The sequence below is a fragment of the Rhinoderma darwinii genome, chromosome 1 (assembly GCF_050947455.1).
Source record: "Rhinoderma darwinii isolate aRhiDar2 chromosome 1, aRhiDar2.hap1, whole genome shotgun sequence".
Taxonomy (NCBI): Eukaryota; Metazoa; Chordata; class Amphibia; order Anura; family Rhinodermatidae; genus Rhinoderma; species Rhinoderma darwinii.
Window position 1 is genome coordinate 426849265 of NC_134687.1, and position 15449 is coordinate 426864713.

Here is a 15449-nt window from a genome sequence, read left to right on the forward strand (position 1 = left end):
TTTAATCAAGATAGTGTCACGTCTCCTGGACAGCTCTGTGGTATGAGGTTATTGAGAAAACATCTTGATCTGGATAGACCTGCTCGAGATTAGAGTTGTCGCCAGTCAAGCAATTTTACTCGGTCCTTATGCAGTCTCAGCAGATATCAACTATCAACATAAGGCCCTCCAACGGCCTCTAATGTCATATAATGGACACCTTACGTATGTACAAACGAATAAAGTATCAGGCTCTAAGCAACCTCTTCCATGCTACACCACTGGCCAATGTAAGATATGTTGTCACAATCAGGTCATAAATCACTTGGGGTTACCAGTCAAGAGATTGTGGTACAATATTCCAATTCACTCTAAGCAAAAGTCAGCTTAGCCCTCAGCCAACTGCCCTTATTCCACACAGATATTAAAGGGAATGTGTAGCAAATGAAAACATTTTTTTTTAGTAAGTTACTTATTTTGATTATATTTTTATAGTTTTTTGGTGTATTTTTATTTTCTTCCACAAGGCGGGAAGTATTAAAAATGAAATAATAATTTGATGTTTTCCTACGTTAGCCACCAGAGGGAGTACTTCCCAGAATTATAGCAAGAAATCAGGCAAAGCAGCTTAACTCACAGCTGCTATAAATGTGGGAGGGAGACTCACACCCCTCCCTATTTTTGGCTTCAAGCCAGGAAGAGGTGTGTTCAAATTGTCAAGTATTGTCCAGCTCCTATTTTGGGAGTGATTTTACAAATGGTAGTTGGCAGCAGCTATACACCAAAAAGCTAAGAATTATGAAAGTCAAGAGGGAAGACCCTGTGGTGAGTGACTTTTCAGTTGACAGGTTCACATGGCGTGTGTTTGACGCCTTTTTTGGCACATTTTACACACCAAAAAACGCTTGATTAAGCTTCTCATTTACATCAATGGGAAAGCGCACTGTTAGTACATACGACGTGCTTTTTTCCGCAAGTATTTTTTTTTAAATGCGTTGCATAAAAAAAGTGTTGAGGTGATTCTTTGGCACGTAAAATGCGACAAATGTTCCCATAGTCAATGGGTGTCCTAATTATACACCAAAAAACATGCAAAAAGATCACACAAAACGCGTAAAAAACCGCTTTATTAAGCTTCTCATTTACATCAATGGGAAAGCGAGCCGTTAGTACATACAACGCGCCTTATTTTAAAAAACGTGTTGCGTAAAAAAGAAGCTTCGGGTCAATTGTTTTGTTGCATAAAACGCGCCAGATGTCCCCAGTCAATGGGAGTCCAAATTACGTACCAAAAAACGTGCGAAAAGGACACACAAAACGCTTAAAATAAATGCAAAAATGCCTGTATTTTAAAAAGCGCTTTACAAGAAACGCTAGGGTAGTCGACACATTTACACGTCATTTTGTTTAAGCGCCGTGTGAACATGCCCTAAGGGAATTATTTTTCATTGACTTCTCTATTGCGGCGCAGGACAAAAGACAGAAGTCTGCTGTAGGCGAGTATAAGATTTTTTTTATTTTTCATACTACTAACTTTACTTTTGGTTGGGTACTGGATTGTACCTGGCTCTTCCTGATACCACTGGTGGTGGTGGGTACCGGCGTAATAATGGGGAGTTAATGCTAGCCTTTTTACTGGCTAACACTAAGCCCCTCCTTATTAATGGACACTGTCAAACGGACAACTGCCATTACCAAGGCGCAAATAAAGTATTAAAAAAACCACAGAGACATAAGAAAATATTTTTATTGAAACTCCCCCACAAGACCCTCGTTAACAATTTTGTTTTAAAAAACAAAAACCTGTAGATCATCGTAGTAGTCCACCGTAGTCCAACGAATCTACGACGTAGTCCAATAGGTCCAGCGGAACCTGCAAAACAAAAAAAATAAAGTTAGTAGTGTGAAAAATACTTATAATAACCTACAGCAGACTTGTGTCTTCTCCCCTGCGCCGCAATAGAAACTAGGCGTCAATGAACTGTCGTATCCATTGTGGCGCACGGGACCTAGAGAACCGCAAGAAATATTAATAGTGGTTAAGAAATTCTGGCGCATCATGGAGCACCCCCCCCCCCCACAAACCTCCTCCACACATGCAGGGGCTCCGCAAACCCCCAGCGTGCACCCCCCAACACATGCATCCCCCCCAAACCCACAAGCACCCCGCACCCTTGCACGCACCCCCCCAGACACCACTGCACCACCCTAAGCTCACAAACACCCCCACACCCACAAGCACCCCTCTGCATGCACATGAACCCACACGCACCCCCCCCCAAACGCACGCGGAAGCATCTGATCTGCTGTGCTGCCGTATTTCAACAAAATGGCGCCAGGCTTTCCCCCTGCAAACCAGCTTCTATGCTGGTCTCTGTGAACTGCGCATGCCACAGAGCATGCGCCGTTTAGACAGAACCTCAGAAGCACAGGATATAGGGTCCACTCCCAAATCCCTCCTATGCCCTGTAGCTGCGATATTGCATGTGTATGTGTCGTGAAGAGACACATACACAGATGCAATAAAAAATAGCAGCCCCCATAAAAATACAAAAAGTGTAAAAGAAAAAAAAAATTTGAAAAAATTTATTCAATTAAATTAATTATTTAAATAATTAAAAACATAAAATAAAAAAAATTGTTTTATGACACCTTTCCTTTAAAGGGACTGTCAACTTCGAAAACCGTGCTAAAGTACAATAATCAATAGTGCAAGAGACCCTGATTTAGAATCTGTAATTTTTATATTCCTACTCACTTATTTCCTCGCTATAAACCTGGAAAGGGGCCGTGCGCTGCATGCCGATGACAAGTCCTAGGAGTCTCTACGCATCAGCATGCATCGCACTGCCGTTTGCAGGCTTACAGCGGGAGCAATAGCATGCAAGTGAGTAGAATGATAAAAATTGCAGATTCAAAATCAGCGTCTTTTAAGCTATTTACTTATTCTTGTCGTTTAAGGGGGTCAGAGGTGACAAGATTCTATTTAAGAACACTAGTTGGGTTATTGCTGAGGCTCTCAATCTTAGCATATAGTGACTCCAATCCCCTTTCGTTACTTCCACCCGACCAACACTAGTCTGTTCTATTAAAAAGTTAGATTAGAAAGTCTAGAATGAATACACCTTATATAATAGGTAACTGAATGTTGCAGACTATATAGTTAAAATAGAGAAATATAACTAGAGTTCATGGAGCACTCTCAGTGCGGCTCCTTCTCCAGCAACCTAGTTGCAGTCTTAGCAATTCTTACCTGCACACAAAATGCATTTGTAAAGAATAAGATCTCACCGCTTCTGCGATTTTCTCTAGGGTCTCTGGACGGGTTTCAAGGCTCTTTTTCCTATGCAATGCATCTGCACCTCATGTCAGCAACAATGCTGGCCACCGCACACCCCCCCCCCCCCATTCGCAAGGAGAAGAACATCGGCCATTCATCTTTTGTTTCCCAGCCTCCTGCATTCCTCCTAAAAAGCTGTATGACCGACAGTGACTGCTGGGAAATTAGGCTGCTTGGCACACATACAGCCCCTTGGCACTTAGTAATTGTCGCCCTTTCAACACGACGTAGATCAAACCCGCGGCATGGCTTATAGCCAGGAGGTGGAGCTTAGCGCACGTTCCTACATTACGCTGTCCTGTTACGTCACCAACATGTAGTTATATTTACCCTATTTAATGCTGTAATCAATACCAATATTTTGTGGAACTAGTTGGATGCAATTGTTTATCGTAACAATCAGTGGGTGAAGATGTAATTCCTGACTGACATAAATTTCTGACAGAGAATAGATTTCTTAACACATTCTTCGCAAACGATAATGGTTATCAATTTGACTGTAGCATGTAACGGATATAGCTAGGGAATCAGTTGGGGGATTTACACTAAAGATCGGATACAGACAGGATAATGACAGTGTAAAAATGTATGAACGTTATTGATGGGTGCGTTACGACTTAATTAACGCCACAGTCTGGACACTGGTAAACATCTTGGGCATGGTAATGGACTAACTGGGCACAGAGGGGTGAATAGATGAGCGACTGCTTATAAGAGGTATTATTTGTTCAAATAGGTCAACTTATTGTACTAATATTTGAATAAAGACTAAATAATGAAAATAATTAAATCGTTTTAATTATAAACAATTTGTTATACCTATATAAATACTATAAACCCAATTACCATGCAATTTGCAATCCAGTTATTATACTCAGTCCTATACAGGGACCTTTTTCATTTGTATAAGGCCACTACTGCCATCTGCTGTAAAAAACAAAAAAAGAATTGTTCTCCTAAAGTAAAATTAATACAATACCATTTCTTTAGTGATCTTTGTGATGACACACTATAAAAAAAACAAAACAACCAATAATACCTTTTCAATACAAACTTTATGGATGAATGACTTGACCCATTCAAGCTGCAGTACCATATCACATAATTCAAAAGATGACCCCAGACAAGTGGAAGGACATGTGTTCGGTGCATAGCCTCGAAACCCCCGAAAAATTTCAGGGGGTGGGGGCTTTATATTTTAGACCATCGCTTTTCATGCAAAATTAATCAATATATAAATGCATGTACAGTCATAATAGTCATCTGATTGGCTGCAGCGGTGACATGCTGCCTGCATATGAACAAACAGCAGGAGGACCAACGATGCGTCAGCGATGGATTGCCGGGGAAAAGTATAGGAAAGTAATGACTTTTTTTTTCTATTTGGACATTTGCAGCTGTTCCAAAAAAAAAGCTTTAACAAGTCAGATAAGCCCTCTTAGTATATTTTTCTCCCCTAGCTACCTTATGGCCTCTAAACCATACTGCCAAGCACCCATGTACAGACTTTTTAGTCTAGGTGTAAGAGCAGATAGGGCCAGGGTTGTGCAAGGCATTATTTTTACATCTTTGCAATAACATACTGTGCCAGACAATAGTTAGGACACAAATGACAAAGTATGTTTCTCAAAGGCTATTGCTTAAATGCTTGAAAAAAAGATTCATAGAAAAAAAAAAAATAAGAGTAGATATGTTTGATTCTCTTTTCGGAAAGAAAATTTTAACAAAAACGTACAAGCAGCAGCTTTTTTTTTTTGCAGTGATTTTCCAAATCGCCGCATTTTTGCTGCAATTTCATCATGTGTAAATACACCCTACCTGAGCATATGGGGTTATGCGCTTTGGACATTCCCTACTTTTTAAAAGGGTCCCTTGACAAAAGGCAGATCCAAAAGGTGTCCCCCTGCTGGGACCCAGTGATTAACTTTTATCTGTGGGGAAACCTGGCAGTAAGTGCTGTGTTTCCCTGCAGCGTCATCACATGGGAAATTAAGTATTAGGGATCATTCAGACGAGTGTAAAACTCGTCTGTGTGCTGTGCGTAGAAAAATCACTCACAGCACATGGACCCATTGATATTTCAATTGGACTGTTCACACATGCATGAGTTTTCATATGCGAGAGTCCGTCGCATGAAACTCACTGCATGTCCTATATTGGTGCATTTTCACGAGAGAGAAAGCGAGAGAGAGATTACATGTCACCTTAAAGGTGGATTCACATCTACACTTCTCATTACAGCTGTTTAATTCCCTCCACGTTGCTGCATATATGATATCATATTGCTGCAAAAGACAGTGGGCGGTCATTAAGGGGTTAAATATTTTTACATTCTTTTACATTTTTCCATTAAAAAGAAAAAAGCCAATGTTTTGTTGCTCTTATGGGGACACTTGGCATTTTCTGGTGACCAAAGATCACAATGACGTCTATAAAGGTATTTTCACGCTTTAACCCCTTAACGACCAGCGTATTTTCTTCATATGTCAGCAGTTAGGGGTAGTTCTTCCGTTTTCATGTCGGCGCTTCAGAAGAAGTTTTCACGCATCGGGCGTGGAGCACCTGAAACTCGGGCTGTTGCTAACAGATCATGATCCCTCTCTCGCCCCACCGGCATCCCGTGATGCAATTTTTATGGCAGCCTGGGGGCCTAACAAATGCCCCCAGGTCTGCCTTTAGCAAATGCCTGTTAGGCCATGCCAGAGGCCTGTCAGTTTTACACTGACAGGCATAATACACTGCAATACAGAAGTATTGGAGTGTATTATATAAGCGATCAAAAGATTGCACAGTAAAGTGCCCTAGTGGGACTAAAAATAAGGTTAAAAAAAAAGTTTTAATAAGTAAATAAAAGTCCCAAATTAAAAAAAAAGTAAAAACCCACTTTTTCCCCTTACAAAATACTTTATTATGAAAAAAAGTGAAAAGTTACACATATTTGGTATTGCTGCGTCCGTAACGACCCGAACTATAAAACTATTGCATTATTTAATCCGCACGATTAATGCCATAAAAAAACAAAAAACAATGCCAGAATTGCGGTTTTCTGTCCATCTGGCCTTCAAAAAAGTTAGATAAAAAGTAATCAAAAAGTCTCATGTACTCCGAAATTGTACCAATAAAATCTACAAGTCGTCCCGCAAAAAATAGCTCTCATACAGCTGTCAGCAGAAAGATAAAAACGTTAGGGTTTTTACTGTGTAAAAGTAGTAAAATATATAAAACAACAATATAAATTTGGTATCATCGCAATCGTAACGACCCCCTGAATAAAGTTTTTATGTTATTTATACCACACGGTAAACTGCATCAATTTAAGACACAAAAAAGTGGCGAAATGTCAGGTTTTTTTCCTATTACCCCACCAAAAAAGTTAATAGTAGTTAATCAATAAATTATAAGTACCCCAAAATGGTGCTATTAAAGAATACAACTTGTTCCGCAAAGAACAAGTCTTTATACAGCTATGTTGACGGAAAACTAAAAAAGTTATAGCTCTTTGAATGAGACGATGGAAAAACTCAAAAAGTTGCTTGGCTTAAAATACCTACGGTATTAAGGGGTTAAAATCAGTTTCATGAGTATTTCTACGCATGAGAATGAATGCGGACCTGAAGAAAGAAGTTTCAGCCAATAAAAAAAGCTTTAGACAAGCCCACTGGTTGTCTTGAGCAGGCTGAGGGAATGATGCAGCTCCCGGAATCATTTCTACTTTGCAGCAGCTTTCAGAGAATCACTGTGGACAAGATTTTTGTCCAGCCCGGCCTGGTGAAAATCCAGAAACAGGGGTATATCAGGATCTGTTAAGGAATTCATATCAACTCCTGTAAATGAGAGAAAAGCTTTCCAGACATTTAAGTATATTCTGGAGGCAACCGGTTTCCTACTTGCTAATAATGTGGGAATGACTGAGGGTATGTGCACACACACTAATACGTCCGTATTATACGGACGTATTTCGGCCGCAAGTACCGGACCGAACACAGTGCAGGGAGCCGGGCTCCAAGCATCATACTTATGTACAATGCTAGGAGTCCCTCGCTGCAGGACAACTGTCACGTACTGAAAACATGATTACAGTACGGGACAGTTGTCCGGCAGCGAGGCAGGGACTCCTAGCGTCGTACATAACTTTGATGCTTGGAGCCCGGCTCCCTGCACTGAGTTCGGTCCGGAACTTGCGGCTGAAATACGTCCGTATATTACGGACGTAATTAGTGGGTGTGCACATACCCTCATTCTGAAATACCTTTCTTTCTGAGAATAATTCTTTCAATCTCCATGCTGTAAGATGCAGCCTGGAGATGTTGGGATGATCCACTGGGCCCTGGGACAGGAGATTTGGTCTGTCTGGGAGAATCCATGGTTCAGCTAAGGACAGCTTCATCAGCCACGTGAACCATGGTCTTTTGGCCAAAATGGGGCGATTAGGATGACCGAGGCCCTGTTTTCCCTGATCTTTTTTAACACTCTTGGTAAAAGACACATGAGGGGAAAAAGCCTGACTCCAACGCTGGGAGAAAGCATCTACTGCTACAGGGTTGTCCCTGGGGTCTAGGGAGAAGAATCTGAAAACCTTCCTGTTCTCCCTGGTAGCAAAGAGATCTACTGAAGGATCCACCCACCTGGAAACTATCATCCGGAAGACTTCCTGGTTTAGGGACCGTTCCGACTGTAGTAACTCCTTCCTGCTCAAAAAGTCTTCTTACTGATTGTCTTTTCCCTTTAGGTGGATTGCAGAAAGGGACAATTAGTGAAGCTCTGGCAGAGAATTTTTTTTGGTGGATAATTCCATTAGAAGGTTTGACCTTGTACCTCCCTAGTGATTTATGTACACCACTGTAGTCGTATGGTCTGAAAAAAATCTTTACATTTTCCCCGAGGTTACGGGTATGGTGCCCCTTATAGCTTGAAGTACTGCCGCCATTTCCCTGTAATTGGAAGATCTTATGGAAGTCTGAAGATCCCAGTGACCTTGAAAGTAGGAGGACTCACCATGGGCTCCCCACCCCCAAGGCCTTGCATCTGTTTTTATGCTTAGGGTTGGGGACATTACCCATGACACTCCCTTCCTGAGATTCTCGACCTTCATCCACCACCTGAGCGAGAGTCTGGCTACTGTTGAAAGGTGTAGGGAGTGATTTAAGGAGACCTTGCTCTTGTACCACTTCTGTAATATGTCCCTCTGCAGAGGTCTAGACCTGAACCGTGCACACATTATGGCCGGGATACATAAGGTTAGAAGACCAGGACAAACATAGGCCTTCTGAAAGAGGTTGAGTGATCTAGAAAGAGGTCCGAGACCCTTTCTACCAATGGTTGAATTTTTCCTTGAGGGAGAAAAGACATCTGCTTGGAGGACTCTAAGAGGATCCCCAAAAGATGCATTTGTTGGAAGGCGTTAGATTCTAATCTTTTATGTTTATGTTCAACCCCAGATCTATCAGAATGGAGCGTATTGTTTGTAGATGAAGTGTTATTGCCTGGGCCGAGTCTGCCACCATCAAAAAGTCGTCTAGGTATGGAATTATAAGAATTTCTTTTGTTTTTATGTATGAAGTCATCTCTGCAATTAGTTTGGGGAAAATTCTCGGAGCTTGTGAGATGCCAAATGGGAGGGCCCTGTATTGGAGGTGGGTTAGAGAGTTGTTTAGAACTACTGCCCCTCTCAATCATGCAATTTTTGAAGAGATTTACTGTGGAGGAGATACTCTCCATATGAAATCTTTAGTAAATCAGGAAGGTATTCAGCTGCTTTAGGTTGATTATAACCCTGAATTTTAGGCGAATTTTAGAAGAGTCCGATACCCTTGTTTTACCAGACAAGGTACTAGGTAAAACATGCTTCCTTTTAAAAGATTTAAGCGAGTTCCTAACCTCGGTTCATACCATATCCTTAATGCTATTGGTCAGGCTAGTGGAGTCCTCTGCCAAGACCTTATCTAAACATGGCTGGCATAAACGTTTCTGATATGAAGCCGCCAGTTTCTTGCTACACGTAGCACATTCTCTGTTACGTGTTTTGTCCAACTTTTTCCTGGGACCATCTCTGACTTAAGAAACATGTAATATACAAAGGAAGGAGAAGAGTAATAATGAAAAAGAGGCTACTTGTCCTACCATGTTTCCTAGAAGATCCCATGCTGTTTTAAAGTACCGGACTGGAGGATCTTGCTGGGTCCGATCGTTCAGCGCTTACTAATGCTTCTCCTAGTGCTTCCATGCTGGTTGCTTATTGGAGAAGGAGCCATCTTTGTTCAGGCCAAAAATAGGCCTAGGATTGGCTGGCGAGGCCCCCTGCCTATGACGCGCTGTAGCCCCTCCTCCCCGCTGTGGGCCACCGGAACACTGCTTCCTGGGACGTAGATGCATCACCACCGCCTGAAGTAACGCACGCCCGCGACCGGAAGTAGTCACTGCAGTGCGCTGGAAGCGGCCAAACACTGAGCGATGAGTCCCGGCTCCCACAATTGCAACATGGAGCCGGGCCAGACCCCAGGAGAAGCATCCCCCCCCAGAGGAGACCCCACCCGCGGAGGGACCTTACCACCTCTGTAGAGGGAAGCGGTGACCGGGAGAGGAGGAAGTGACCAGCCCCAGGCTAAAAGTTGATCCCTAAGGGCTCATTCAGATGAGCATAAAACTCATCCGTGTGCTGTGCATTAAAATTGTTGACACAATCATGGCCCAAAATATATTAGACTGAAGTTTTAGATGGGTATTTCAACCGATACCCTCACAGGAAACGTATCCAGATCCAAGTCATAGGTTATATCAATATATCGGAGAGAAGTAAGAGACACAGCGACACTGTTTTGTATAACAGAAAATACTCCTCTGACTTTATTGATCAAAACAATTACAATATATCTTTCAAAAAGGGAGTAGCTTGATTTCAGCCAATCATTTACAATTTGACAATGACGTTGATTCAGCCAATAGAATACAATGAAAATATGTTTGTCCTGACCAATCATAGGCTTAGAAGACTTTTTAAATGTAAAACTATGATTTCCCAAAATATACCACGTCATCAAGGCTGAGAGTCAAACTGTCCCCACAGTTGTAATAAACAAACAAACAAACAATCAGTAGACTCCCAGACAGTAGCAGACCGTAGACTCCTTTTCATATAATAAAACGGGTAAATATTTATCTATATTTTCCATAGCAAAAAAGACTAAACATGCAGCTCAGGAACAAAAACATTTTATTGTTTCAGACAATGCTCTGCGTTTCAGGCATCCTGTTGGTCCACGGTGTCCTCAATGCCCACCCTATTTATTTCTCGTTTAGCCTCAATGCCCACGAGCTACGGCGAACGGACAGTGCCCGCCCGAATGGTATATAAACGGATGATGGGCGTTATATACAGGGTCGATGGGGGATATATACAGGGATGATGGCGAGCTGGTATATATAGGGTTGATGGGGCCCGTCTATATAACCCCCATCATCCCTGTATATACTAGATAGCTATCATCCCCATATACAGTTCGGTCCAGAATTGTTTGGACAGTGACACAATCTTTATGATTTGGGCTCTTCATGCCACTACATTGGATTTGAAATGAAACAACTGAGATGCAATTGAAGTGTAGACTTTCAGGTTTAATTCAGGGGGTTGAACAAAAATATCCCGTGAAACGTTTAGGAATTGCAACCATTTTTCTACGCAGCCTCCTCATTTCAGGAGCTCAAAAGTAATTGGACAAATTGACATTACCATAAATAAAATGTTGTTTTTAATACTTTGTAGAGAATCCTTTGCAGGCAATGACTGCCTGAAGTCTGGAACCCATGGACATCACCAAACGCTGGGTTTCCTCCTTTGTGGTGCTTTGCCATGCCTTTACTGCAGCTGTCTTCAGTTGTTGCTTGCTTGTGGGTCTTCCTGCCTTAAGTTTTGTCTTAAAGGGTAGGTGTCTTGATTTTTTTTTATTATTATTATTATTATATTGCTTATAATATGATATTAACATAAATTGTATTTATTTGTGTTCTCATGTTCTACTTTTTACTGTGTTCTTACTTTTACTTCTCTAAGATTAACGATACATACAGAGATGCTATACGACACATACAACCCCATAGAGAATGCGAAACGGCAGCCGTTCCATTCTCGGAAGCGTGCGCCATCTGTGTGGGAACGGCGCACGCGCCGCTCCCGCACAGATCAAAACGAAGCTCGTTCATAGAGCAAAATTTTCATGTGGCCCGGAAGCCGCTGCTGGACAGTAAGATGACGATTTCCGGCCGCTGCTTCCGGCCATATGTTCAACTAAGCGAAGGCGCAAGGAAGAAGAGCGTAGACCAGCGGAGGCGGCGGCAAGAGCAGGTAATTTATGTTAGTGTAAAACTGTATATTCAATATGTTTTGGTAAACAGCTAAAATGCCAAAACTTGTGTCACTGTCCAAATTATTCTGGACCTAACTGTATATCCCTGATGAGGATAATATACAGGGACCCCCATCAACCCTGTATGTAACCCCCATCATCTCTGTATACAGGGTTGATGGGGGTTATATATAGGAATGATGGCTGCTTTATACAGTGATGATGGGGGTAATATACAGGGACCCCCATCATCCCTGTATACTACCCCATCAACCCTGCATATAACTTCCATCATCTGTGTATATACAATTGGGGCGGGCACTGAGGCTAGACATTGTGGACCAAGAAGATGACTGAAATTACTGTATATGGCAGAAGTGGAGCGGACTCTGAAAACATGCGTGCTGAGCCGCTCATGGCTCAGCGCAGACAGGCGCAAAGTATTGACGTTACCGTGCCTGTCTGCGTTGAGCCGTGACCGGCCAGCATTATACAGTGAATAGTAGAGCAGGGAAAGGACGGTCCCCTGCTCTACTATACGGTTCTACTGTGCCTGGGTCCTGAGGGTGCAGATACATTCAAAACCAGAAAAAAAAAAAAAGAAAACCAGAATGCGCAAGATGACGTCGGTTAGATGTGCTGAATTTCAGTTTTGTTTTTTTAAGATTAATTGCCCAGCCCTAAAATGTATAACATTTTTTTAAATTACTTAAAACCATATTCTTTTTTTTTTAATCTGTTTTATTCTCCATTAATAGATTTTTTTATTAGATTTTCTGTACATGGATTATGGGGGACGACCATCTTGCTCTCTGAGGGCAGCATAAAGTAGTGACAGACACACTGATTTTATGAATACGTTCTCAGAGAGGGCAGCATAAAGGGCCTGTTCACACAGTGTTTTTTGGCGCAGATTTTAAAAAACTTCCAAAATCATGCCCCATTGATCTGAATGGGAGGAAGAGGCATTTTTTTTGTCCGCTCGCGAAAATTTCCAAATCTGCCTCAAAATTTCTGCCTACAAAAATCTGTGTGAACTACCCCTAACATGGCTTAGGCTTCGTTCACATCTACGTCAGGGCTCTATTCCGACGTTCCGTCTGAGCTTTCCGTCAGAATGGAGCCCTGACTGACACAAACGGAAACCATAGGTTTCCGTTTCCATCACCATTGATTTCAATGGTGACGGATCAGGTGCCAATGGTTTCAGTTTGGTGCCCCCATTTTTCATAACCTTTCTCCAAAAGGAGGAATGTAGGTGCTGTAAGTTACTATAGTAAGAGGGGCCCATATAGTTTATTACATTGGCCCCAGTTACTATAGTAACTTTTCATTGATGTGGTGCGGGGGGCCACGACCCCCCTGGCTCCGGTCACAATTGCGACCCCTATAGTTACGCCACTGGTTCCAATTTATTTTTTGACTCACAACAACCGTTCAATGTCTACAATCTAGCCCACGTAGTAAGGCTTCGTTCACATCTGTGCCAGGGTTCCGTCTGAGCTTTCCGTCGGAACGGGACCCTGACTGACACAAACGGAAACCAAAGGTTTCCGTTTCCATCACCATTGACTTCAATGGTGACGGATCCGGTGCCAATGGTTTCCGTTTGTCTCCGTTGTCCAAGGGTTCCGTCGTTTTGACAAAATCAATAGCGTAGTTGATTCCGTCAAAACGACGGCGCAGATGTGAACGAAGACTTTATTTTACTAATTTTTTCAAAAATGTAGAAAGAACGTGAAACTACAGATATACTAACCCGTTTAGAAAATAGAAAGAAATCCGTTTCACCAGACGCAGAATACACGGAGCACACACTAGACTAGAACATACACTGCGGACCACAACGAGTTGCACAGAGCGCCTAACAAAGACAGGCCACGCCCCCATTCTGTGCGCGTCAGTCTCGTTCTCTGCGAGAGTGCATCGTTAGTCACGTGACGTAAACCAAGATGTCGGCGCCCACAAGCTAAACGTGAAGCTACTTTGGGATTCAACTACCTGGCATTAATCAAAGATACCAAGCAAGATGTCGCGATTAATCGTCAAGAATCTCCCGAATGGGGTATTTCATATTTTGCTTACTTCTGAAGGATGTCAATATTCCCGATCCGTCTCGGGACTGTCAGCGTTACCATGCTTATGGTTTTCACGTGTAGACATGTGTCCATGTTTTCCTTGATTACTTACTGAGTTATATTTATTGTTATTTGCCACAATATTTATCATTAGATTTTTACACAAAAAAATATTTGCTATCAAGGCTGATTCATATGGCAATTCTTAAAAAGTGTTTACTACTGTAACAGTATCATAGAAAACAGGTTGCTGTAATTATTGGACTATATTATGTTTATGCACGTTGAAAAGTTTGAACTCTCATTAAACCGTTGTGCAAAAATGGATTTATCCCAGGGAACAGCTAGCCTAAAAATTGTGTGCAGCGGTAAAACTGCAACGTCAAGATGAAAATACCATTCACACTTTGGGGAATCAAAACTGGCGCAAAGGAAAAGTGGAGTAGTTGATCATGGCAACCAATAAGATTACACCTTCCACTTTTGCAAAAATAAAAGCAGCAACCTGATTGGTTGCCATGGGCAACTACACTTTTTCTTTGAAACAATTTTGTTATATCTCCCCTTTGTTTTTAAAAACCTCACGTGTTTTAGGGCTGCAGTTTTTATGAAAATACAGCCTTAGGGCTCATACACAGGTCCGTATTATGGCTCCGGGCAAGCTTTGGGTTATACGGAGCAGTAATATGCTGCCCATATGATTGTATTGGTCCTTACTGTCTCATTAGATGCTCTATGTACAAAGGTATTGTTGCCTACAAGCATTGCTTCTACGGGAGAATATCTCCATGTTTACGGCACCAGACAAAGCCTATACGACTCTGCCAGGAGCTCTTAACGCTATTATTTTCTCTCCCCTGTTAACACAGGCATTTTTTCCCTACCATCATGTTTTCCAGTATTTTTGATGGCAAGAACAGTGTAGTCTGCACTCTATTCTTGCTGGCACAAATACTGGAAAGTTAATGTACCCCTTAGTAAAGTCAATGGGGTTCGTAAGGATTTGTCGGGTCCCTTTTGAAGACTGTAAAGATTTGGCATAGCTCATTGCTCCTGCCTTTACGTGCAGGTGCAAGAATATCCAAAGAACCAGGCCTCATGCACGCGGCCATGTCTGTAATCACAGCCCACGATTGCGGCCGCATTTTTGTGCAGTGCTCCCATACAAAGTATGGGAGCACGGCCCGTAAAAAACAAAAAGTAGGACATGCTCCATAATTCCCGGCACGGACACTTATCCGTAGCGGTACGGAAAGGTGTCCGCAGCCAATAGAACCGGTCGGGTCCGTTATTGCGGAAGTTTTTTTACGGTCGTGTGCATGGGGCCTAAATATGTGTTTTAAAGTTTGACAGTGAGCACATTATCTGAACAGTAACGTTTGAGCATTCAAGCCTTGAATAAGGACAGTGTGCTGAAATCTCACTTTTCTGCTTATGTACTCACTCTCAATGAACTTGAACACCATGAAGCGGTGCCTTGAATTTTTTGGATTTACTCGGTCTTTAATCGACACTGCCCGAGTCAAGCTCTCTTCTCGATATGGAGGCTTACACAACCATTCCTGTTGTCTTCTAGTCAGGTGCAATAACTATTACATGTATTCCAAAAGCAGGCAGCACTCCAAGGTTACGAGTGGAAAAAAAAACGTGGTACTTTATCTATCCATACGTCCAACGCAACGTTTCAGCTCTTCCAGAGAGCCTTAGTCAGAT

General features: G+C 42.1%; 1 protein-coding gene and 1 long non-coding RNA gene across 3 annotated transcripts in view; one reads left to right on the plus strand and one right to left on the minus strand.

Annotated features, from left to right (window-relative positions):
- The window catches only part of LOC142655700 (uncharacterized), a 39163-nt gene extending 25633 nt beyond the window's left edge, over nucleotides 1-13530 (minus strand). For both annotated transcript variants that reach the window (XR_012849533.1, XR_012849534.1), the window contains exons 1-2: nucleotides 13418-13530; nucleotides 1783-1852 (exon numbers count right to left, since the gene is read on the minus strand). This is a non-coding gene — a long non-coding RNA (uncharacterized LOC142655700). The remainder of the gene's footprint in view (nucleotides 1-1782; nucleotides 1853-13417) is intronic.
- Nucleotides 13531-13568: 38 nt separating this feature from the next.
- RBM19 (RNA binding motif protein 19) overlaps nucleotides 13569-15449 on the plus strand; it is a 73697-nt gene continuing 71816 nt past the window's right edge. Inside the window, exon 1 of the mRNA XM_075830167.1 lies at nucleotides 13569-13723. Within this exon, the coding sequence (XP_075686282.1) occupies nucleotides 13688-13723 (36 nt within the window). The 5' untranslated portion in view covers nucleotides 13569-13687. The remainder of the gene's footprint in view (nucleotides 13724-15449) is intronic.